We start from the raw sequence: 27,330 nt of genomic DNA, 5'->3' as shown, positions 1-27,330 counted from the left end.
GGATTTCGTAATAAAAAGTAAAGAAACAAATTTCTATTTATTAAAATACCTTTAGCCAATATTTGTGAGTACAGTGTATTTTTATGCTTGTAAGAGTATAGCAGTTAGCTTAGAAACATGTTAACAAGAATCAACTTGAATTCATTGTGAATTGAGTCTCCTGTGTGCTAGTTCACCCAAAAATGAAATTTATGTTATTAATTACACACCTTCATGTCATTCCAAACCCTTAAGACCTTCATTCAATGATGAAATCTTAGAGCTTTCTGCACAACATCATTGGACAGAGCACAGAGTGGCAGAGACGTTATATCAACTTTGAGAAGGTTTTTGAAAGCATCCACAGGGACAGTCGTTTGGCGTATACTCCATGGATATGGGATTCCACAACAGATCATTCTTCTTATCAAGTGTTTCCACATTAACTACACATGCAAACTAGGAAGCAGCAACAGTTTTAAAGTAATGTCAGCAATGCTCTTCAACATGACCATTGACTGGGCGATGCAACAGACAACCAAATACCAACCAAGAGGCATCAGATGGACTCTCTTCTCAACACTGGAACATCTTTCAGTGTTGCACATGTTTTGTTACACCTGTTTTAAGGTTGCCCTTAGCTTTGCTGCTCTTATTTGTGTTTTATGTGTTGTTATGCAAGTGTTATTTTTCTTTATACACTCTCCAAAAAAAAAGGTACAAAAGCTGTCACTGGGGCTGTACCTTTTCAAAAGGTACACTTTTGTACCCAAAGACTGCATATTGGTACCTTAGTGGTACATATTAGCACCTGAAATGTACATATTAGCACCTAAAATGTCCATATTAACACCTAAAATGTCCATATTAACACCTAAAATGAACATATTAGTAGCTAAATATATTTTCTAGCACCTAAAATGTACATATTAACACTTAAAATGTACATATTAGCACCTTAAATGTACATATTAACACCTAAAATGTACTTATTAGCATATAAAATGTACATATTAGCACCTGAAATGTACAAATTAGCACCTAAAATGCACATATTATCACCTAAAATGGACAAAAGTTTACCTTTTGAAAAGGTACAACCCCAGTGACAGCTTTTGTACCTTTTTTTCTGAGAGTGTATGGCTATTCTGGTAAGCACTTTGGTCAGCCTAGTGGCCATTTTAAATGTGCCATATAAATAAAGAGAAGTTGAACTTGAAGATCTTGACTTGGCGCTGCTTTTACATACCCAACCAGCACATGCAGGAGAAAACTTAGCACATAATCTTAGCATCCATGCGCAGCAAGTAGGCTTGAAGATCAGCAAGAAGAAAACAAAGGTGATGACAATGAACACCCCCAACCCCTCACCAGTCCATGTAGAACCACAACTTAAGAGTATATTTGCCTGGGCAGCAGCATACAACACGACGGAGCAGCAGTGACATCAAGAACAGGCTCAGCAAAACCAGAAACCCCTTGAGTATGTTAAACAATGTGTAGAGGTCCACACAATATAGCACCCACAATAAAATGAGGCAGTACCAGAGCTGCGTCCTTTCCAACCTAATTGTGCAGGAAGGAAAGTTAGAGAATGACAAAGAACAACCTTCCTAAATTGTCAGCCTTCCACACGAAGAACTTCTGGAGAATTCTGCAAATCTTTTGGCCCAAAACCATCTCTAACCAACAACTATTTGCCCAGTGCAAGCTAAAAAATAAGGACACCATCATCATGAGGAGGCGAAGGAGATGGATTGGACACGTCATACAGAGGGAACAATAGCCTGGATTGCCCTCTTCTGGACACCAGAGGGTAAACGAAAGAGAGGAAGACCCAAGAACACCTGGCGTCAAACAGTGGAAGCAGAAGTCCCTGGACCACACCTGGGGTACCATCCAGACATGCAGAAATGGCAAACCTTTGTTGCTGCCCCACACGCCATTGGGCATAAAGGGCCCTGAAGACTGGTCACGTGGATTTTAACGTGTCCTCACTACCTTTCTGGCCATTGAAAATGGCAATAACACTGCAGGGGGGGTTAGAAAGCTCTCGGATTTCACCAAAAATACATAATTGGAACGACATGACGGTAACAGAAATGTAATTTTTGGGTGAACTAACCCTTTAATGCCAGGAATGCTAATACGTTTGAAGTTGCTGCATACGAAGAATGTTTCAAGTCAGGTTAAATTGCAATAAGGATGTTTTCTTAGAGGTCAGGAAACTCACTATCTTTTGGAATTACTTTCAGCTTAATTGGCTTTGATTCCAAAGAACTAGAAATAACATATGACACTTAGGTTATATTCAGCTGTCTGGCTGAGAAAAGGGGTACTGCAAGCGTACAACTGTTTTAGAGTACAAAGACTAAGAAAAAGGTGAATGGGCTGAATAGGGTCATTAGAGCTGGGAATAACCTTGCTATGAAAATTATTGCTGAAATTTCCTGATGAGTGTTACATTTCTTTATATCCTCAATACAATTAAATTAGCTTAGTTTACCTCAAAACTAACAGGCAGGTTCCTCTTCAGGGCGATCTCATAGACCAGACTGATCTCGGATTTACTTGCATCGCTGTTTTCCTCTGTTTCTTTCTTCTCCTCTGAACACTGAAAGGGTAAAACACAAAACAGACCAACTACATGACTGTGGTTACATTTTATCCAGGATATCCACATTCATTTAACATAAAAGCAGTTGCAGGCATTTGTAACTTGAATTTGCAAGGCTTCCTTTATTATCCACTTACAGTTATTTTAGCAGAACAAAAACAGTTCTGGTATTTGTTATCATAATTGTAAAAATGTATTAAACATTTATTAGTGTAATTTAGTATTATTGATAACCTATTGTAATCATTAACACGTTGATTTGTAATGCAAATAGTTTTACAGTTTACAGCACACCATTATTCTTCTTAGTAATGTAACTATAGAGACTAATATATCTGAGACTAAATAAGTCTCACACATTCACAGAAAACAACATACTTCCGAGTTAGAAAGTTGGATAGGACTTTTTGGGTCACGGATAATAGTATATTACTTGGATTTGACAGAAAAACACGTTAGACCAACACAATTCCCCCCATTGTTGTAGTAATAGTGGTGTCTGAACTATTCTTATTCAACAATGTTTTATTGATTTGCTAGCACAAATAAATTATGCATTTAGGTTTACTGTTTTTCTGTTGGCTGGCTTTATTTAAAGTTTGATTGAAAATCTTTTTACCAAATGTTTGATTAAAAGGTAAGTACATAAATAATATTTGTAAGTAAAACTTAAATTCAATTATTTTCAATTTAATTATTAATAAGAACAAAACAATTTACATACAAGAGTACATATTATGTCAGTGGTAAAGTAGAAAAAAAGAGTAAAAGAAAGAAAGAGAAAAAGGTTTTTACTTTTGGATATTGTTTCATATTTTAACATAACTTTGAAAATGTTCAAAATTTGGTATTTTTCCATTCCATTTGCCTTTATGAATATAGTAAAGGACATTAAATAACAATTAAAATCAAATATAAACACACACACACACACACATACACACAAAAAAAACATTTTAAAATAACATCAATTTCTTCAAAGTTATAACTTTTCTTGAGTTATTTCCAAAACATTTGGGTCAAAATTAAATGAAAATGTATATGCATATTTGAATGAAATAATTTGTAGAACAAGAAATCTGTGCTAGTCTGTAGTAGAAATCTGCCTTCACAATAATTTAGCTAAAGACGCAGCTAACAACACACTTTTTGATTTATTCACTTCCATTCATAAGCATTTGAATGCTGGAGACCGGAAACTCAAGTTCATGTGAAGAAATTTTATATTTTGCTGCTTTACTAAGTTTAAGTTTGGTGAACTCTGACCTGTGGATTCATGAATATTAGACCAACAGAAGATCGATCTGTCACAGCGTGACATCTTGGCTGAATTAAAAGAACACAAACTTTAAAGCTGAAAGTTTGCAGAGCTGCAGGAAAGTGGAGTAGATTGTACATTCTTGCATTCTGGATTTTTAATTATTTGTTATTATGTTGAATTTATGTTGTTTTTTAAAGACACCACAGAGCAATTTTTCATGCTCTAAGTCAAGAGTGACCACATTTTGCATTAGTGAATAAAAAATAGCTTAAAGCACCATTACAACATTTAACAATTATTATTATTAAATTTTGAGAGAACTCACAAATCTAAATGCATTACATCGCCTTGATTTGATTACCTTTTCTCAACAATCCCTTTATTACGGTACACCGATTTCTGTCACTGACCTCAATTCAGCCTCAAACCTACAGTACTTTGCACCCTCTAACAGAATGAAGACCTGCCAGGAAGATCTTAAGAACAGGCTGTATGATCTCAGACCTGATGGTGAGTCTGCTTCAACGCATGACTGCAGTTTCTAATGTAACTGCTGAAAATAGATGCTTCTGGTTTTGTTAAACAGTTGAGATTATGGAGAAAGTGGCTTGGTTTTTGTGAGAAGAAAGCTTTCAAACTGATCCAAAAGCAGTTCCGATTTATATCTTATCAACTATAAAAGGAGCTGCAATAGTACGCTCACAAAAGTTCCAAAGAGTGACTTTTAATATGATCCCTGCAGCATATTATCTTGGTCACCTCCATTACAGTACTGACATTTCTTTTCAGAATCAAGAGTGTGTTCTCATGTAATCCGTGAACACGAGTGTGTGATCTAAGAGCGCTCGATCAAGTTGTGCTTTTTCGTAGACATTTAATACTGTGTTCTCACTGTCGTCCTTATAGCGATCACACGGCATGATGTCATTGTTCGTTTCCTTCAAACGCCTGTTAATGGCGTCTGGGATGAAGAGACATCAGGTGGTCTGGAGAGTGTGAGACTTTGTATTACAGACTGTGAAGGCTTGTTTGTGTGCCCTTCAACTGATCTGACAGGTCACAAGCTACATTTGATGTGGTATATCAATGCGCTGTGTATTATAATGGTCTTACAGCAGAGAGTATCGAACAAATATCAGTTTACAAACTCAGTCATGGTATTTTTTATAAGATTTGGAGTTACATATTTAAATTTTGTATGTATCAAACACAAAAGTAGTAAAAGATTTGCACAACAAAGTAGTAGTAGTAGGAAAATTTTGAGTATAACAAGATTTATTTTCATTTGAATTATTAGCCATGATTCTTCTAGGCCTTTCGACATTCTCCAGGATCATGGGAAGAACCCAGTATGCTTCATTGTTTGCTTGTATGTAATAAATAAACAAGAATAACAATGTTCTATTATTATTATTATATTATCAGCTAATAATGGATATTAAATTAGGACAATAGATGTAGAAGTATTTATTTCTATTTTACAGCATAGAAAAGAAAAAAAAACAAGAAAAAAAGTAGGCCCAAACCGAACCATTTAGGTGCGCAAATTATTCTCATATTTTTGATTTAACACACAGATTAGTTAATTTTGCACACATGTCGTATGTTTTAAAAACACTGGAACCCATAAAGCTGAGCCTCATTTATTTTTTTACTAAAATAACAAACCATTAGTGTTTGATATAAAACAAATGTCTTCCAAACATCATTTAGGTTCTTCTGCTAAATAGGGCAAATTGAAAATCAACATCTCTGATGGATTAATCATTCACTTCTCTTTGAAACCCCCTTCAAATCCACATTTCTGTCAGCATCTCTTCATCGGAGAGATTTCCTGCTTACAGTGTGCGGTCAATGTCCCATGATAACCATTGGACGAAAACCTTCAATCAGACTTGAACGAAACTAAGGAGCTTCCCAATGTCTGTTTACTAACTATTCAGAGCTGTGCTGACTGTAGCGTGGTGGTGTTTATTTCCTCGACAACTCTGGCATGAGCTCAGTTGACTGTTAGCACATGGTAAACAATTGGCTTTGCGAGTTCATGAGCGTGTTGAGAGGATGGAAAACATGGTGTACTAGACAATAAAAATCAGCTGAGACGCATATAATACTGACTCAAATTAAGGGTTCTTTATTTAAGGGTCCGTTTACACAGCAACAATGAGCTAAAACGGGAAAGTTTTTCACGTACAGACAACAATGTTGTCAAAACGATCCGAATCTGCATGATTAAAAATGCTGTTTTTCATGCCAGGCCAGCAGTTGGCGATGTCACTTTGTAAAGCAACACTACACGTCTACACACTGAATGTAATAAGCATGCACATGACTACGGTTGGGAATCGAAAATAAATTGTAATTCTGGAATCGGATACGTAAGATCAGGATTAGGATACTTGTCATAAAATTAAAATTCCTCTTATCGATTAATTTGTGTGCAGTTTATTATGACTTTAAACCATTCAAGTGCAAGAAGACCCACACACATCCAAAGCGCATGTAGAGAAAAAAATTATTTTAATGTGATTTTAAACTAATCAAACGCAAGACGACTCGAGCGACGTTTTCTGTGCTGGACACGCACCCAAAGCGCACACACAGAAAGCCGCCTCTCATTCTGTATAGTGTGCGATACTGAACAGAGTTTTATTCCACAAATAAATGCAAAAATATGTCAGAATATTCTCGTAAAAGTAAACAGTTGGCAAAGAAAATGCATAACAGTATATTGAGTCCATGCAGCTGTTGAAGTGACAGCAGCCTAATATTCCTGCTGCGTCTTTATACAATCAAACAACAGAAGACAAAGAGAAAATTCACTCACTGATCTTGACTCAATAACTTTTGAAACTATATTTTTAATGTATATTTATTTATAAAGTGCAGCATTATTTTACATTGATTAGTTTCTGTACCTAAATGAAAATCCTATAAATGTTTTGCAATAAGACTTATAATAAATGTGAATGATATCCAAGTTGTTGTTTTTTTTTTATCTTATTGGAAACTGAAATTAGCAATTGATAAGAATTGGAATTGATTAAGCAATCAAGTCAAACGATTCAAACTACTGTATAACCAACTCTACACATGACGTCAATGTTTTCACAAATTTGCATTTTTGTAGTTTACAAGGAGACTGACATAATGGTATCATTTTCAAAAATGTGGACAAAAAATATTCCTGCATAGTTGCAGCATGTCAGTAAATAAACAAAAAATATGTAATTTTTATATTAATCATAATAATTATAATATCTATTTACAACAAGATTTAAATTACATGAGAGCAGATGTTAAAACTTCATGCTGATTTGTACCTGGCTTTCGCAAAGATAAGCACAAATTAATGCTACGTTCACACCGGACGCGAATAGCACGTCAGGCGCGAATGATTTCAATGTTAAGTCAATGCAAAGACGCGTTACGCGCGTAAAAAAATCCTGCGGTGCGAATGAGGCGAGGAGCGCGCCGCGGAAGACGCGAATACGCCTCGTTCGCACGAATTGAGCGTCTGGCGCGTTAAGCGCGAATGACTTAGTGCCATTTGCGCATTCAAATAGGTTACTTTACAATAACCTATTTGACGCGAATTCGCGTCTGCCGCCCGAGTTGGAAAATCTGAACTTTGCCGTGAATTCGCGCCGCCTTAACCAATCAGGAGCCTAAGTGCTTGCTCACGTGGTGAAGTGTCTGGATGCTTCAATAAATTATTTTGTAATATGACTAAATGCCTGGTGTGGTTCTAATGCACAACAAAGCAAATATTTATCACTTAAGTTAAAACATTATTTCTATATACGAGACATGTTCATTTTGTATTGAATGTTATTCATTTCATATCTAGATTACTGTATATGAAATAGTATTATGTAAAGACAATCAACATATGTGCATAAGTTCGTGTCTGGACGTGAGAGTGAAAAAAAAAATAATCACAGGACAGGTTAATTACTTTTGGAAGCTGGCTCTATTCATCATCAAAACAAAAAACACAGCTGTTCTAGCTCTCCAGAGCAAATACAGTGCGGTGGATCTCTCGATGAATGCTCGATCAACATAAACAAAGATGACCGTCAACCGGTTTTCTGCGTTTTCAACTTTTGAAAACAAATTTTACCCGCGTCAGTTTCGCTCTTGACGCGCGAATTAACACAAAGTGGTCAAGTGTCAAACTAGAAGCGGTAGACGCGAATTTGACGTTCTATTCGCGTCCGGTGTGAACGTAGCAGAAGACGTAGCTTTACAGTAACCTATGCTTCTACATCCATTTTCGCTTCTTTCCATATGGTGATGTGACACTCTTTCTGTCCGACGTTACTTGGCGCATCAGCACACACCGGCTGTAACTACAGTGTGGTCTCCCTAGTGGACCAACACGACAACCGTCTGGATTGAGCTGAGTAGGGACATCTCTAGGGTCTTCAAGTGGGCACCTTCCATCCTCAATGTTTCGTCAACTAGCCCACGACACCTCAAGAGTGCTCGATAGTGACTCTGACCCCCGTCCGTCCCCCACTCAACTCAGCCCAGCTTTCTGACCTCTACATCCCTCCAGCCGCTGAGACCTAACCAAAATCTCACAATCTCTCCGCAACCCAACCATACGCGCCAAACCGTTTGACTAAGGCTGTCCAGCCCCACTGTCTTTGTTAAAGTAAGTTCAGTGGCAACGGATCCGTATGGAATACTACCTACTGCAAAAAACAATATCTGCCCAAACACCAACCCTCATTCACGCAATATACACAGGAACGCAATAACTGTAATACTAGAATCAAGAATTCTATGAAACCGTAGCGGCCTGTACACAGCCAGCCAGAATTTTTCCGTCTCAACATCATCTCTGCTGCTTCAGATAATTTCTTTACTGTGCGACGCAACTCTTGGCCATTGAATCCGACGTCTCTGAGGAACCGGGTTGTAGAGTGTGCCACAAATCCTCGACAACCCATAAACCTGGACTCTCCATCCTCGCTGTTCTGCTTCAGTGGCCAGATGAGCATACCGCAGTTTCTTCCTCTCTTATGCCTCATCTACAGCATCCTCCCATGGCACTGTTAGCTCTATCAGTTGAACAATGCGTGCTGATCCAGACAGCAAAACAAAATCTGGTCGGAGGTTAGTGGTGACAATCTCAGGTGGAAAAATAAGCCGTTGATCAAGATCAGCCAGCATCTTCCGGTCCCTAGCAGCTTCCAGTTAGTTGTCCTGGGCGAGAATTGGTTTTAACACCTTTTCTTGTTAGTTGCTCGCCTGGGTGGAGGAATATTGTCTTCTGTGTGATTGTCTAATGTTTTGCTAGAACAGGTGGCAACTTATTGGTCATGTTACGCTTGCCCTCCAATGCTAAAGCCAAACATCGGAGTACTTGGTCATGGCGCCAAGTAAACCGATCTTGGCCTAAGAGACACCTTACATCCTGTCAAAGTGTGCCTTAAATATAATTACAGAACAATAATTATATAAATCTTATATTAATCATAATATCAGTTTACAACAAATAATTAGGACCACAGACATAGAAATATAAAAAATATTACTTATTAAGAAGCTGTATGATCTATATAAGAGTCTGTTGATAAAACTATATTACACTGATACTCATTGTCCAATAACTGTGTAAGTGTCCTTATTTATGAGCAGAAAAGATTGGAAACATGTGCGTACACACAAAAATCTTCTCTTCTATTCTCGTTCTAATATCAATAAATCTGGATTATTGTAAATGAGGGAGCATGTACACACATTTATTTATTTTTTTTAAAAGATGTGCGCACAAGTACGTGTGAATTGTGTGTGTGTTATTTTGTGTGAGCATGATACTCATCCTCGAGGATTGAGATCTGGTACAGGAGTGAGGAGACATGCAGACGAACACAGTTTTGCCCTGAGGTGTGCACAGGTATGGTGTGTATCAATTTGTAAAGCAATGCACGGAAAAGGTGTCTGACAAAGCCCTCATTATGGAGACAAGACCAAACAAGAGAGGCGCCACTACGGTTTAAATAACCTTGCTCGATGCCAGGCATTTGGGGCACAATGTGATATGATTTCCGGTGGGAGAAATTTGTATTTTGAAGGATAGCCTGAAGCTAAACTAACATTCAGAGGAGACGTTGTGAACATTGACAGATGATGAGGAAACAGGACAGTTGTGTCATCTTAAATTTCATCAGCCTGAATATCATTTTTACCTAACAAGAGTTTATGATTATTCAAAGCACGATAGGCTTTCAAGTGCACTGACTGAAACACAGGACACTGGAAACCACATAAAATGTCTGAAATGCATCAAAGTGTACAATGAATTAATAATAAAAATAGTGAGATACATTTACTATCTCACCAATGCTGCTTTTATTTAATAAAAAATACATAGTAAAAACAATGTTACCACAATTTAAAATCAGTGATTGAAATTTTCTTCAGTCACATGATCCTTCAGAAATCTTCAAATTTGCTGACTTGGTGCTCATGAAATATTTCTTATTACCATCAATGTTGAAAACATTTGTGTTGCTTACTATTTTTGTGGAATATTTTTTATTTCAGGATTATGGTAAATAGAAAGTTAGAAAGTATTGCATTTATTTATCTCAACAAAAAATAAAATTAAAATTAAATTAAAATTAAATAAAAAAAAAATAAAGTATTACTTTCTTCAAAAAAAAATAGTAATACTATTACTATTTTAATTTCCTAATTTTATAATTAATTAATTATAATTATTTTTTTAATTTACTATTTTTAAATTACTATTTTTAATTTTAATTTTAATTTCCTTTAAAAACGGTTAAATTGCAGTGTCTGTAAGATTAATGTAAGATGCTATGTGAAATTAACAAGAGGTTCGATTGCACGGCTGTGTCGTGTGTGATATGTTTGGTGGGACAGGTTACCTGAGTTGGTCTTTCTGGAATGGGTTCGTTCTTCAGGGCCTGAAGGGCTTTCATGGCCGCATTGTGTCGGGCAGCTTGGCGAGTCCGCCCCTCTCCGATAAACTCGTTGCTCCCCACTGTCAGCTGCACATAAAATACCTTAGGCACTGGGTAATGGTACCTAGGTTTGGGAGAGAGCCAAGAGACAGAGAAGGAAAGGTTGAGTGAAAGAGAAAAAAAAAACAGGTAAAAGGGGAAAAAAGCCCTTTGATTTATAAGAGGATTATCTTATCGAAACTTGGCAGTTTTATTACTGTGCAAGCTTTATAATGGAAATGACAGAAAGCAACCAGGAATTGAATTAAACATGCCAGTTGCTAATTGGGAGGAATGACGGGAAAAACACGACTTGTGACGGAAAGGAAGAAGCTAAATAAAATAAGGATTTCTTTTCCTGGTCATGCTATCAAGGCAAATATCAAAGGTGCCGCACTATTAAAATTCCAGCCATGGCCATTGATTAATAAATGGTATATACAATCTATCATTAAAATTCCATACGATTTTGTCTAAATAAATTAAAAGGCCTGGCGACCTTATAACACTTGTAAAACTTATCCTACTTTGAACATTATATTTAAAAAAAATTTTTTTTTACTTTTTTTGAAATAAAAATCTGTTAAAATTAAAATGTTTTATTAGAAAGAGAAAAAATTCAATGTTATTTATAAACAGAATATTTCTTAGTTTTAATTACTCAAAATCCTAATCCTCGCACTGTATATGGATAAATATACCAAAAACAATTAGTTAAAATAGATAACAGACCTTAATAAGTTTGCAGTAGAGCTGCACGATCCTGAATAAATTGAGAATTATGATTGGTTTCGCTTAAAATAGATTCTCCCACGATCCTGAATAGACAACTAAACAAAATAACACGTAATTTACTGTTTTGACAAAATGTTAATTGTTACAGAGTATTTTAGTTGAATTATTTTAAGGTACACTATGTAACTTTTGGCGCTAGCAGTTAATAAACAAAACTGCATGCGGAAGAACATTGTAGCCGGATCTACTTCTCTCTGTTTATGTAAATGACGAGTCACACATGAACTGGGCAACTCGTTGTTCCACTCAATCTAAACTAGTCCAAATATAAACACGTATTATAGGCGTACCGTAATGATTCAGAATAAGACAAAATCATGGTTTGGAAGATGGATTCATGATGTACTCGCTTATATAAATGTTTTAAATTTTCAGACAAAAAAGTGACAGTTTGTATGAATGATTCAATGACTTGTTTCATCAAAATGTGATTCAACGAATAAGCGCTTTTGATCGAATCGCTTGAATTAATGATTCAACAACAAATGCATTGTTTAACTTGTCACCACCTACTGTACAAGTACTTCTGTGATCAAAACACAAAAACTTCTCTCTCTGATTCAGCGGCAGCGCCAACGCAGATTTTAATATTCCACTGTAATCACACTTGTCAAAGGCTTAATAAACAGACAAATCATTGCCATCTAGGAATAAGATCATGTGGATGTTTGAATTGAGATTTCGATCTTTTTAAGTCCCCCTGTAATCAATAATTGTATCCCTTGAAACTCACTAAAATTACACATTTAAAAGTTTTTTCCCTGTAAAAGTGGATATTCAGAATGAAAAATTGACATTTATTTTGAGATTTGCTAAAGATCACATTTGTCCATGTAATTCAATAATTGGTTTACTTTAGGTGAGTGCAGATGACGGCAAAGGTACTATAAATGTAAAAATGGGGCAAGTTATTTATTTAATAAGTTAATTAAATAAATAAAATTGTCCGGTACATTTCCAGTATTAAAAAAACAGCATGAGGCAACAGTCGAGGACATCCGTCTGAATTGACTGAACTGAAGTCTAGATGAGCATCGTGACCCATTCTTGCTACACACGCAGTCATATCGTACATTATTATGTACCCGCTTCATTCCGCTGTCACAGAGCTCCAATGAAGTAAGTGTCTAAAGACACAAAGGCTGATGGGAGTGGTGTGCAAAGCTTTAAAACAACTAGAGAAAAGGCAGATTTATTTCCGAGGTGGAACCCGAACAATATTGGTAGAGTAATAAATGGTGAAATTAAAGGGCCCTTCTTCCATGGGGTCAATGACATAACAATGAGTTGGTGAAATAATGACTCCCATTGGCTCCAAGCGAAGGAGCACGGAACAAAAGCAGCTTCACATATATCCAGCTTTCTTTATCTTAACTTTGGCTCACCCATGCAGGGCTGTCAGGCCGCTGTTCAGTGGGCAGATTTAAGGGTCTGTTTGCACTTTAAGGCCTTTATGAGGAACGGTACCGACTGACCTAGCGTCAGCTCTCCCCCTTCCCTCGCTGGGGAGAACCCATTCACACTCCTCTGTAGCGTCTGGGGACCAAATTGTGCTAAAAAGTAGCTGCTGCTTTCCAAAATCATCACGCTCTCACGCTTTTAGCTCTTATCAGCATTTGGGGGATTAAAAATGCATCAACAGCAGTCATGAACGAGGTCAACATGTGTTGGACACTTAGAAATACATCAGAACATGGAAGTAAAATCTTGCTAAAGTCAACTGTTCTCAACCCTTTTTGCTTTTACAATAATCTGATGCATTTCTGAGTGAAAGAATGATCAGCATCAGCAAGGCTGTGAAATATACTCACCAGCCAATTTATTAGGTATGCTACACCTGTTCAATTAATGCAAATATCTTATCAGCCAATCACAACTCAGAGCATTTAGTCTGTAGTTTCTCAATTTCATGAACGCAAAGAACGGACTTGCGTTCATGTTGAGACCGGTCTTACAAGAACGAACTCAGAAGGATGCGAGGAAACCGACCACATCTTTGTGAGAATTCACCTTTCGCTAAGCCCCGCCCCCCTTAGTTACTGTTGCTACATCCGTCAAACTTCATCTGCGCTCTGCATGGCTTATGCTGTAACAGCTCATCCTGCTGAAATGTTATCAAAATTTATAAAGCACTAAAAGCAGCAAATAAAGTGTCCGATAGAAGTAGGCAAAAGGGGCTGCAATACGGTTCGAAGGCTATATTCAAGGCATACAGGTGAAACGCAAGAAACAACAAGGCATCCAAAATAGAGGCAAAAGCATAACATTACCAGTCACAGTCAAAAAATGAACCACCACATTTCCAACTAATCGAGACGGAGGCTGGTACTAACAATATCAGGGAGCAACACTGTTCATGCAAAGCTGGGTAGGTCTCTATTCACTTCTATAATCGTTATTACAAAGCAAACGGACTAGCTACATGAGTATAACGTTGTATGTATTAGCAGCGTGTGCTAACGTATCAACAACCGGTATGAGAACTGAAATCATAACCTAAAACATTATAAAACGGTCTAACTAGTATAACTTCACACTCACAGTAGGGTTAGAAGTAAAAAAAAAAAACATGTGCTTGTTGAACGTTGCGGGGTTTAGCTTACTGAGGACGTCCACACAGTTTAATCCAAAGACGACACTTGTCAGGATTTTACTTCGGTTTTGGGAAGGGAAAAAACGGACACCCTCCTCCAACCTCTCTGGGAAACGCGTATCTGTGTTACAAATGCCCGAGGCACAACGTTTAACCATATTTTGGATAAAACTTCTACGGTAATAGCCTGCCAAAACCAAAAATATGAAAGTCAATGGAGCGCTGTGAAAAAGTGTCCGACCTCTGTGGGAGCTCGTTCTTGGCTGCGCTGTGATTGGTCAATCTACATTCTAGGGCGTGGCTTAGCCAAAGGTGAATTGAGATGTGCTGCGATCTTGCTGCTTAACTGACCATATAAGCAAATAGTGATTAAAGACCAAATACAACATTACATCACAAAAAAATGTCACAGCCTATTAAACATTTCTTTCATATTATTATAGACATTATTTTCATAAAAGTGTATATCTTTTTTTTTTTTACCATGTATATTTATGAGTAGCCTATGCTGTCGATGTTAAGATTCTTTTTAATATGCCAATAAAAATACTACTGCTTAAATAAGGTGATCACTTTATTAAAATTAAAGGAGAACTCCGGCGCAAAATCAACCTTTGGTCTAAATAAAACATCGGTACCTAGTCAACCGTTCTCTGAGATTTGTTTTCATGATAATCAAATGGAAAGAGTTTAATCTCTAAAAACTGTTTAGCATATAACGCTAGTAAATGGGGGCATATAATAATTAAAAAGAAATCGCTAGTTTATACCACTAACAAGGCTCAAAATAGCCCCACACTAACACAGTAACATAATGTGGGTCCCTAAATACAAAACGAAGCATTGAGAACTTTGTAAGTGTACAGACCATTTAATTAGAAGATACGTTATAAAGACAGTTCACTTCGTGTATACAGGCGGCGCCATCTTTGGAAAACAGTCTCGACAAGTCGAACCACAAAAGACGTTCAAACAGTTCAGAAGTTCGCTGAACATCATACAGTTCAGTTTACTTGGCACGACGTTCGTGGTTTGACTTGTCGAGACTGTTTACCAAAGATGGCGCCACCTGTATAAAATATATAATATAAATACTCTTTATAAAATATCTTGTATTAAACGGTCTATACACTCAAAGTTCTCAATGCTTCGTTTTGCATGTATGGACCCTCATTATGTTACTGTGTGAATGTGGGGCTATTTTGAGCCTTGTTAGTGGTATTAACTAGCGATTTCTTTTTACTTATTAAATGCCCCCATTACTAGCATTATACGCTAAACAGTTTTTAGAAATAAAACCATGAAAACAAATCTAAGAGAACGGTCGACTAGGTACCAATGTTTTATTAGACCAAAGGTTTATTTTGCGCCGGAGTTCTCCTTGAAGCAAAAGAGATGGACAACTGTTCACTTTCACGAGCGGTCACGTATTTCATGACAGCGGGAATATCTTAAAGAGCCCCTATCATGGATTTTTGAAAATGACTGTTCATGTAGTGTGGAATATAGCTCTAAGGGAATGAAAACATCCTGCAAAGATTTATATCTGAAAGTGCACCGTATATAAAGTTATTGTCTTTCAAAAGTGAGAGTCGACTCTGAGTCTATGAAATGAATTGTTTTTGAAACAAGTCATTAGCTATTACATCGTGACATAGAGAGGTCATTGGCCGCTCCCAACAACCGCGCGCGCACACTTGAAGTGACGTCTAGAACACATTCAAATACTTCAGCTGAATCGCATCATGTCGAGAAGACGCTGTGTTCTACATTGCAAAGACAGTTCAGCCACTTGTTTCCATTGTCCAGGGACGAGCATGTGAAGAATCAGTGGTCAGAGTTCATATTTGCAACGAGTAGTATTTGCAATCCAGTGTATACGGATCAGGTTCGTCCTCCTCTGAATCACAAACTGTAAGTAATATTAATAATGTTTGCTGTTATGTTTTCTGTAGCATGCACAATATTGTCTTTCAAAAGTGAGAGTCGACTCTGAGTCTATGAAATTAATTGTTTTTTGAAACGAGTCATTAGCTGTTACATCGTGACGTAGAGAGGTCATTGGCCATAACAGAGGTCATATTGTGTTTTGTGTGTTGTGTACACTTCGCGCAGCTTCTAAGCAGGGTAAAGTTAGTAGTAACTTGAAAAGAGGAAAAAAGTCTAAAACTGAAACAGACATGTGCAATGTTCTGAATCATACTAAACTAAGGGTCATTTGATCTACATATACTTATCCGTAAATGTTCCAGTTATTTAGTTTCAGCTAATAGAGAACTTCCATTTCATTGTAGGGCTTGTGATATTAGATTTGATACCAATTGAAGCCATCTGGGAGATGTTGAAATCAAAGGGCATGCCAAAGCCACCAGGAAAGAAGAAAAGATAGTGTTACATGCATGATAATGAAACGCAGAACTATATCCCCGCCCAATAAAATTATATCATAATAATTCCACAATGGCTGAGTAACTAGTACAACCATATAAATCATGAATGTGGGACTCTAAGACATTAAATATATCTGTATTTAATTCAGAAAATAATAAGCTCAGCAAAAACCTTATATGTTAAATATGTTCTGTAAAAATGCAGTAAATAAAAGCATACGTTCACTGAAAAAAAGAATATGCTTTATCTAATCAATAAAATTGTGGCAACATATTACAAGCAATATTATTAATTAAATTGTACAAATTAGAATTAATTAGAATATGAATTTGATTAACTATTACTCAATTCTAATTTGTTCAATTTAATAAATAATATTGCTTGTAATCTGTCGCCACAATTTTATTGATCAGATAAAGCATATTCATTTTTACAGTGTTGAACATAAAATAATAATTGTATAATTAATTATAATAAATAATAATTTTAGATGAAAAAATTGTAACTAATTTTAAACTTAAATTATATTTTACCTGTTAACTTTCACCCACTTTTTTGAGCATAGATCTGACTCAAATGGTTGCAATTCAGGAATGCAAAAGTGAAAGCACTCATTCATTAATAACATATAATTTCTGACGATAAACATATGTGATGGGGGGGGAAGACTAAACAGATTAAAAAAGCTTTTTATAACTTTTATGGTAATAAAAAGCATTAGATAACCAAGATGTTGATTTTACAAACACAATTTTGGCATTGGTATTACTTTAGTTATATTTAGTATTATTAATTTTAGTTAAAATTTTAGTGAATTTTTTATGCCGTTTGTATTAGGTTTATTTTTATTATTTCTGTTTAGCTTAAATGTATTTTTTATTTTAGTTTTCGTATACTTTAACTTAAACTTATTTTATTTCAGATAGTTGCCAAGACAATTTTTTCATTTAAGTTTTATTTATATAATATGGAATAAAATTAAATGTGTAGCATGCGTTTGTGTTGTTGTTGTTGTTGTTGTTTCAGTTCGGCATCATAAATGTGTCTACCGGTATTTTATGGTAATTCCTTCCCTGATTCCTCAAACTGAGTGGGAGGTTTTGTCTATGGTTTTTTAATGGGTGTGCAATCATTCCAGCACATGTGCGTTCGGAGCCACATCTCTGTGCCAGCCATCCTGCATGTCCCCTGTTTGCTCCAACAGTGATTCAGCATTTCTCTCCCAGAATTCCAAGGGGTTCTGCGCTCGGCTGACCACAGCCCCTCTGAGGGAGGCGGAGCCTGCCCTTGCATGTCAAGCGTGGTCCCAGACGCTTGGAGGAAATGCCAAGTGCAACATGGGACCCAGCCAGGATGTTGGGGCGGTCAATTTTCTGGTTACAGGTGCAGGGAGAGTGGCTGCGGCCCCGGCTCGTAGGAGGCCCCTTTGTGCAACGTGGGAAAGTCGTTGCTGACACACTCTGAGCCACATTAGACCCAATAATCTATCAGCACACACACCAGCCAGGCCTGTCTGGTCTGCATTAGAAAGGAACACAAGCCAAAGCGGGAACACCTAGTGAGAGGACAGGGAGAGAAACCCACTGGAAGGCAATCATTAGTGTTGTCTTTTATTTATGCGTGTGAATGTGGCCGCCTGAAGACAGGATGAGAGAACAGAGCAAGAAGGAACGATGAAAAGAGATGGGGAATGACTCAATAAAATGACAACTCACAACAAATGACTATGAAAAAGACTTTGAAGATGTGGTTTCAGGAACAGCTAACCTGCGAAACGATGACTGAAACCTATCGAGACACAATCAGAAAGAGACTGTTGTGACATTTAAAAGGGATGGTTTACCCAAAAAAATTTAATTTTGTCATTATTTACTCACCCTCATGCTGTTCAAAACCTATATGACTTTCTTCATTTTATGGAACACACAAAAAATAACAAAAATTAAGCAATTGTAATATTACTGATTTTTTTCCAAAAAATAATATATATAATAATTCCATGAGCCATTTTTATAAAACTTTTTTTTGTCCAAATTGTGCATTCCAACAAAGAAACACAATAAAAACACATTAAAAATACAATTAGAAAAATTCATACAATGTCTATACAATGAGTGACATTGGGGACCAAAACACTGAGACATACCTTCTTCAGGTTTGGCACAGCATGAGGTTGAGTAAATGATAACCATTTATTTTTATATTTTTGGGTTAACTCTTCCTTTATGACTTAATGAGTCATTAAAGTATTGCTTTCCAAAAAACACGACATATATCAGGATACAGCAACCCGATACTAGCTCAGCATTTAGATGACATTTCCAATTTTTTTTTTTTTTTTTTTTTTTGTGATTCCAGAATACACTTCTCAGCAAGACATCTTAATTGATTCTTGCTTTCAAAGAAAACATCAGATAGGAGAACCATTTAGATTTAGATATTATAGTTTGTCAATTCAAAGAAAAGAGCTACACATTCGTGTGAGGTCATCAAAACCAATCAAGGTCACATCTGCCACATTTTTAGGAAAGAAAGCATTTACACATTACGAATTGATAGATGTTTGTACTTTTATTATGTTAAAAACTCTTTAGTCAATAAATGACATGATTTGTGACTGTGACTAGTGATCAACATGCAAAACTACTCCCTCAAGTTTCATTCGCACATGGATCATCACAAACACATTATTTTTTTTTTAACAAAAGCTCATGTATCCTTTCAAAAACAAGGCAAGACTCCCTTCCTGTAGTTATTAAAGCATAAAACCACCTCAACTCCCCCGAGAGGAGGCTCACGCCCAAATCTCGAGCGGAGTTCCTTAACCCAGATGTAGGATTTTATTTCAGCATTGGCCAGGATGTACTGGCGATCTTCTCTACAGTTTTAGATGTTGTGAAAAATGTCATTGGGTATGATTTTGAAGAATTAATCATTAATGATAACGATAATTATCGATAAATGTTCGATATAATGTTTATGCGCCAAAGGCAGAACAATACTGCGCAACTTACTGTATTTGAACCACGCAACACGAACCATGTACTCAAATAGCAGCACAGAGCGAGCTTACTACAAATGCGTTAGGCGAAACAGCGCTAACATACAGGAGAAACAATGAGTTTAACAATATAATCTGAAGGCTTTTCAATCTACAAATCACCATCATTTCCCATGGATTTAATACAGTATCACTAACTGCACCATGGCATTGTGGCACAAATGTGGGATATTCATATCGAATTTTATTATATATTAATGTAGATATGTATTAAATGTATTAAAGGAGTAATGGAATAGAATTACAGTTTTTTGTGATTAAGCTATTGTATTTGTTTATACTAAATGTATTTAGGCTACTGTTTTTCATACAAATACCATAGAAACCATATCATTACATTTCACCAAAGTAGTGAGCTTAGACATTTACACTGGACGTCACCTTGGGGATCTACGCATGCGCCAAAACCGCCGCCATCTTGGAACAGGGGTCTTGTCATTTAAGTAGCTGGGTAACGCTGCTATTTCTGCCTTTACTTTGAATTCATTGATGGTGGTGGACTTGTATGCAGCGTATGATGTTCACGGATGAAATCTGAACTAGGAAGAATGTTTAAAAAAAAAATTCTGGAATCAATGATAAATACATGTCTGACCATTGGAACAAACCAAAAAAATGCAAAAACTCATATTCATGATGATTTCTGGTGATTTTATTTCCGTTAAACCTGTATCTACATTGACGCTGGAGGGGCTCCCCTGTTTCAAGATGGCGTCTCTATTGACGCTTTCGTTCTAATGAACTGCTGTAGCCAAGGTGACGTCTAGTGTATATGTCTATGGGTAGTGAGGGGCTAAATGTGTGGTTTTAACTGTGTTTATGATCTAAATGTATGCTACCATGCAGGATTAATGGTTAATTTTAATACAACACAAAGAGTCTGAATATTTTAAATTTACCATGAAAAAAACTAGCTTGTCATCTTCTGACAATAACTATAACTATATAAGTTATAATCTGACAATTTATATAACTCTCACTTAGGAGCAAAAATCTTTGATTTAAAATCAATCAATCTGTGATCGAATGAGTCAAAGTATTATGTATCAGGATGCAGCAAAATATTTTAAAAATTAAAAACAAAAAATTAAAACATAACTTTTCTTCAAATTACTTATTCTGTCCCTGGACTGGGCTATTGTTTCAGAATATTAGATCCCGATTCCGAAGTATTAGATGTTGATGAGCACTTGCGTGAAGGGGAAACGAGTTCAAAAGAGTTGAAATACATTTTTATCGCTCATAACATCTGGAGAGAAACAGCCCGAAAGACGAAACATCCAAATGTGCATGGTGTCAAGCACCTGTGTTTTTCGCACACTATCACGCAGAGTATACTTTTGCAAACTCTATACGTTTGGCTGTATGCATACTGAACATTCATGTCAAAACTTTTACTAAGTATACTTTGGGCTTAGTGAAGTAATCGTCTGGCGCTGTTTTCAAGATGGCCGCCAAGTCAACTGGCTTGCAGTACAATGACTTGGAGTAAACACAGAAGCAGTAGATAAACTGGGTCTTGACAACTGATCAGTCAACTGGACAAGCTTTTTAACAGCCAGGCGATATGCCAGAATATCTCTTTTTCTCATCATTGATTGATCATCCATGTTACTAACATAACCTAAGAGCTAGCAGCACATGCTGGGCCTCTGATGACTTCAATCTATCTCTTGCCATTTTAACTGCTAACAGGAGGCCTCCACCGCAATTTTGTTCTCCTTTACATAGACATATATAAACATCACTAGTGAATTTTCAGTGTAGAGGAATGAAAATCCTGTGAGGATTAAAGAAAGAGATAATCAACATGCTAACAGGTGTTATAGATCCGCCAGCAGCATAATAAAACTGACTAACCCAAAGATGGGTCTCTCCAGTTAAATGCCTAAATAAAACTACTGGAAAGTAAACTGTAAGCCTTTGTCTAAACTAAAGGTGCTGTAACATGTACCCTTGCTCTGAGAATTTTCATATGCAAAGTCCAGTGCATGAATCCGTGAATCCGTGCATTTGGGAATTTTGTGTGAGGGTGAAATAAAGTCGTTATTTGTTTTTGCACACAAAAAGTATTCTCGTCGCTTGATAAAGTTACAGTAAGATTAAGCCACTGAAGTCACTTGGACTATTTTAAAGATGTATTTAATAACTTTTCAAGGCTGGCAAGTTTCAATCCCTCAAGAAGCCTATGGACTAGTATGGAGGAGTGATCCAGCTCTCAGATTTCATCAAAAATATCTTAATTTGTGTTCCGAAGACGAATAAAGGTCTTACGGGGTTGGAACAACATGGGAGTGAGTAAATACTGACAGAGTTTTCATTTTTGGGTGAACTAACCCTTTAAAGGTGATATGGAATATGTAAGTGCTGAAAGTGAAACAAATACAATTTCATTTTGACATTTTCTGAAAAAGAAAAAGCAAGATGTGCTTGCCTGTATAAAATAGATGTTTGGCGCACAGATTCTTAAAATTCTACATTATTTTGTCTAAATATAAGAAATTAAACAAACTCTAAATAAATCATTTTAAATATTACAAGTGAATTTAGCCACCACCAAATCAGTCATTTTAGCATTAATTATATAGTATTATAGTATTTCTAATATTTTGGCCAATAACCAATTTGGTACTGTCAAACTGTGACACAATCAATGTCTGGGGAGCCAAACAACCATAGTCATATAGCTCAGGCATTCAGAAAGTGAAAAACACCCTCTACAAATGGGGAAATTACAATCAAATGGGTCAACTTTGGCACTTTATGGATCATGGTCATGTCCATGTGGAACAGATTTACTTCAAAACCTCTGCAGAAGAAAGGACAACGTACCACTGAGAAAGTAGGGAAAAAATGGATACTTCTTCCTGTTATCCCCTCCATGTGTCGATTTATTTAACATTGCTGGAGCTTTTTTCCACAAATGTGAGTAAAGGACAAAATGATACCACTAAATGTCCCACTTGAGTACAAAAGGTTTGTCATCAGGGGGTGAAGACCTCCTACATGAGACTTCTCACAGGTGGGGATATGGAAAGGCAACAGGCATGCCATGGAGCAAACCAAACCCCCCATGAAGAAAGGAAGATGCCTTCAAAAACACCATCCACTGACACACAACGGCTTTACAACAGAATGACTGTATTAAACCAACATAATACACAGGAAACAAACACTTGGCTGGTATTAAAGTAGTACAAAAGACTTATTTTGGTAACATGCCACTTTCAAAAGCGTTGTAATAAATCGGCAGGTGGTGTTGAATCCAATCCAACCTGTATAAAATCACGGCCACGTATTCATGGTCCGGCATTAACTGGGCTGTAGCAGAGGTTGATGGTCCTTAACAATAGAGACTAAAGCCAGAATGGCAAAATAAGCCACATACCCCTTTAAAAAGCCCCTGGTCTGCATTTCGGGTTAACATAGTACAGAACTTCAGTGTTTATAATGTTAATTAAAGGTCAACTAAACCCAAATTCCTCTGCAGTGTGTGTTATGGTTCCTCATGCAAACATGAGATTACAAAGCTTTCTGCTGTTTAATCAGTAGGCTTCCCCAGTTTTATCACTTCAAAAATGCAGCAGTGAGTCAAATTCCTTCCCTCCTCGGTTCATAAGTGTTGATTTAAAATGGCACTGGCTTATTAAGATTGTGTTTGCACATCTCGAGTTTTAATTGGACTTCAGGTTATTCTCATTTGTTGGAAGAGGCGTTGGCTGATATAACTTGTCTCGTACATCAAACTCTTCAGATTGGACAACGAGTGCTTGGTGTCAGTCCATTTACTGCTAATGAACGACTTTGCAACTATGGTTTTAAGCTGGACTGATGTCTGGCACAGCTGCTTGTGTCCTCATTAACAGTATTAGTTTAAATTCTAGTAGCTGATTGTTTTAATGACTCTTATGAACCAGTTCTTTTTACTGAATTATCTAAAAAGATTCACACTGTTCTGATGATAGGCCATGTCCCAAATGGCACACTTAATGAGCACATGCGGTCTTTTGGACATTGGCCTCTGTGCCAGCCACGTGTCAACAAGACCACAGGATGTCCCGTTTGTCATTTTAGGATTCAGAAAGGTGCTCGCAAACTCTCCCTTTGTGGTTGATATGAGCCCTCGATGCACACTTTTTCCAAGCCCACACTAAAAATCTGCAACAGACTTTTACCCAACAGTCAAAGTGGCATTACATCACCAAAATGTGGAATTGGAGGAAGATCCCAAGGGCTTAGGGTTCCATTTGGGAGAAGGCCAAAAAACAAATTGCTCTTATGAACGGTTTAACTTGAATGAGTCAGTCAAAAAGATTCACAAAATCCTGATTCATGAAACAGCTGGTGATCTGAATCAGACTCAGTTATTTAATCGTTCAGAGGTGTTACAGACTCCGTCTGTCAACCAAAATAGTCAAATCAACTAAAATATAGCCACAAACAGCGATTATCAGGGTCCATGCATCATTAGCTCATATAGACTATACATGTAATCAGGACTTGTAATCAACTTTTTTGCTCAACATCCACTGTGACTAGTGGTTTTCCAAAGTTACAAGCCACAATTTTGACATTGATACCATGGGGGAAAACTGCCATGAAAAATATATATATTTCATATTTTCTCATAATTTGACAGCAGGTTTATTAGGCTGCTATCAGTTAAAGACCTGATGCACGGATCCATTATATATTATATTATAATGTGTTTTCTTTCTCAACTGTTTATGTTCACTTAAATCACAACTGACTGTGTTTATGTGAATACTCGCCAAGACCAGCATATTTAGTGTGTATTTGACTGTTAAGTGCAATAAGCAGCTAAAAAAGCAGCAGATCTCAATTTAGAACTGAGAGGCAGCTTTGTGTGTACACTTTCGATGTGAGCACAAAATCTGCGGTAATGAGTAAAATGATGCGCAATGGCGAAATTCAAGCCCTTTAAAGGGTTAGTTCACCTAAAAATGAAAATTCTGTCAGTATTTACTCACCCTCATGTTGTTCCAACCCCGTAAGACCTTCGTTCATCTTCGGAACACAAATTAAGATATTTAAGATATTAAGATCGCTCCTGCATACAGTCCATAGGCTTCTTGAGGGACTGGCTCTTGCTGTCCCCGAAAAGTCATTAAAGACATCGTTAAAATAGTCCAAGTGACTACAGGGGCTCAATCTTAAGTTTATCAAACGACGAGAACACTTTTGTGCGCAAAAAAACAACAAAAATAACGACTTTATTTCAACTATTCACTTCCTTCTCCATGAGCCTGTAAGTCAGTTAACGTAGTGTGATTGCGTAGAGCTACGTCACACGTAGGCTCACTATTGGCCGACGCTGGTCATGTGTGTGTGATGCGTGTGACGTACAATAACAGAAGCTTACGCTATTAAACTAGTAACCTGACTCGCGCAGAGGGAGAAATAAACGAATAGTTAAAATAAAGTCGTTATTTTTGTTGTTTTTTTGCGAAAAAATGAAATTTTACAGAATTTTCATTTTTGGGTGAACTAACCCTTTAACACCAACAATATTAATCCGCAGCAAATGAAACGAGTGAGTGAGGAGACCAGTTTGTGTGTCAATTCGCTGAGACGTGTGAAAAAGCTGGTATCGTAGCCTGGTTAAAACCAAACCATTCTCAGTTGTAACCGAGTTATGGTCTGGCAAAGCGTCATAGACAAATCATTTCCAGAGGGGCGCCACCAAAGGACGTCGCGGATAGACCTAAAACCAACCCCAGTGATGAAGGACATGACGTTTGCAGAGTTACAGAAACATCTCGGAGTGTTGTTCTTTGCTCGGTTTTTAACAAAAAGGAAACGTTCAAATCGTTTAAAACAGACGCGATAGCTGATTCAAACGAGTGATGTTCGACGGCGACATTCATTGTAATGTAGGCTACAAAATCCCAGCGCTGTCGTCATCGTGTAAAGCCCGCCCCAACGTTTCTGATTGGTGCCTCGATTTCGACAGATTGGAAATGGGCTTGAATGAGCTCTTTGCCTGACTAACTTTCAGAGCAAATCTAAATTTGCCGGAAGTTGTCTGGGTTTTCCCAGGCTACTGGTATCGTGTATCTGCGGAAAATGAGTATTGGAAGCGTTTCAGGTATTTCAGTATTGATATCGATGCCTTTTTAAAAATCTATATATTTATATAAAATTCAACCCGCCAAAGTTGGCGGCTTTTAATGTCAAGCCCTACCTGTAGTGATGCCATGGCTGTGTTATGGCAACGACACCTCAGGTATTCTGACGGCAGATTAAAATAAACAGTGAATAAATTAATTAAGTTAAGTGTTTCGTTACAAAAGTGTGCATTAAATGTGTGTGACGTGCTAGAACACACTAGAGGTAGACCGATTAATCGGCCGATTTTTGGCATTTTTTAACACATCGGCATCGGCCAATATCCAAGTATATCAAGCGATTATTAGGCAGGCGCATCTGTGGGCAGCCTAGTGTTGTCGTGGAAGACATGTTTCACCCACGCTGTCGCTAGAGTCATTTTCCAGCCAAGTGAGCAGCAGACCTAAATATGAACGCGTTCAGGCACAACACTGACCGTTAGTTAGTAGCTGGATTAAACATGGTTAAAATGCTGGCCAAACAGTGTAAAGTGTGACTGCATTTCACTATCGACTAAAAGGTCCAACAGCGGGATGCCGTTGTCTGAAGAACAACAGACGGACAGTGCGTTGTGGTGCATTTAAAGAGTAACTAAACACTTAACCAACTTTTTTTGGTTAATGATCTGTAAGAATGGATCTTTATTAATGCCAGTCATTGATTCGAGTAACTTTTTGGCATTTGTTTATAAAGTGTTCTATGTCTACAATATATGGTGTAAAAACGTCTTAGTGCTGCCCTCTTCAGGTTGAACGGTGGCTACTGCAGTTGAATTTTCCTATTGGATGTTTGCGGTGGTACGTGACACAGCGGTTGTTGGTGACGTAGGCAAGTTCCATACAAAGAGATGCGTCTCAGGTGCACGCCCCCCTCCGCTGGGCTCTGCCCACTTTTCCAGCATTTTTCAAATATTGCCAATGGGTGGAGTCAGGCTCTGACCAGGGGTTTAGTTACCCTTTAAAGTTTTTGTAAAATATAATAATTTTCCCATCTGATGGTTGTTTTTGTCGTTCAACAGCAATTTACTAGTGAAATACGTTATTGTTAGAAGTTAAATTAAATCAAATATAATAAATCTTATATATATCTTTTTCTCCTTTTTTGTGATAATTAGGTTGTCCATTTGTCTTTGTCCATCAACAAAAAAAACAAACCAAAAATACATGTTTCAGGACATTTTTTGAGAGGATAAAATGTTTTTGTTGAGAAAGTTTGTCTATGTTAAGTAATTATCATTTTCTTTACATTTTATCTTTCAAATAGAGGTTAAAAACCAAGCAAATATCGGCCAAAATAAATCGGCAGAATTAATCGGCCATCGGCCGACCCAGATTTCAAAAGATCGGTATCGGCATCGGGCTGAAAAAAAAAACGATCTCTAGAACAGACCTCATTGGATCTTTTGTGTCTCACACACATTCAAGCTTCTTCTTTTTCTTTTAATGGAGGTTGACAAACCCACTTGTGGTGCTTACCACAACCTACTGCACAACACCCGCGTGACAGCTGGTGTAAAATAAAGGA

The 27,330-nt window shown here is 37.0% G+C and overlaps 1 protein-coding gene across 2 annotated transcripts in view; it reads right to left on the bottom strand.

The window, feature by feature from the left end:
* Positions 1-27,330, bottom strand: part of stau2 (staufen double-stranded RNA binding protein 2) — a 174,880-nt gene that overhangs the window by 89,367 nt on the left and 58,183 nt on the right. For both annotated transcript variants that reach the window (XM_089125989.1, XM_089125988.1), the window contains exons 6-7: positions 10,763-10,922; positions 2,486-2,593 (exon numbers count right to left, since the gene is read on the bottom strand). In XM_089125989.1, the coding sequence (XP_088982115.1) occupies positions 2,486-2,593; positions 10,763-10,922 (268 nt within the window). The remainder of the gene's footprint in view (positions 1-2,485; positions 2,594-10,762; positions 10,923-27,330) is intronic.

The sequence above is a fragment of the Pimephales promelas genome, chromosome 22, assembly GCF_988280905.1.
Source record: "Pimephales promelas chromosome 22, fPimPro1.hap1.1, whole genome shotgun sequence".
In the NCBI taxonomy this organism is placed as follows: Eukaryota; Metazoa; Chordata; class Actinopteri; order Cypriniformes; family Leuciscidae; genus Pimephales; species Pimephales promelas.
This window is presented reverse-complemented; position numbering and strand designations above follow the sequence as displayed.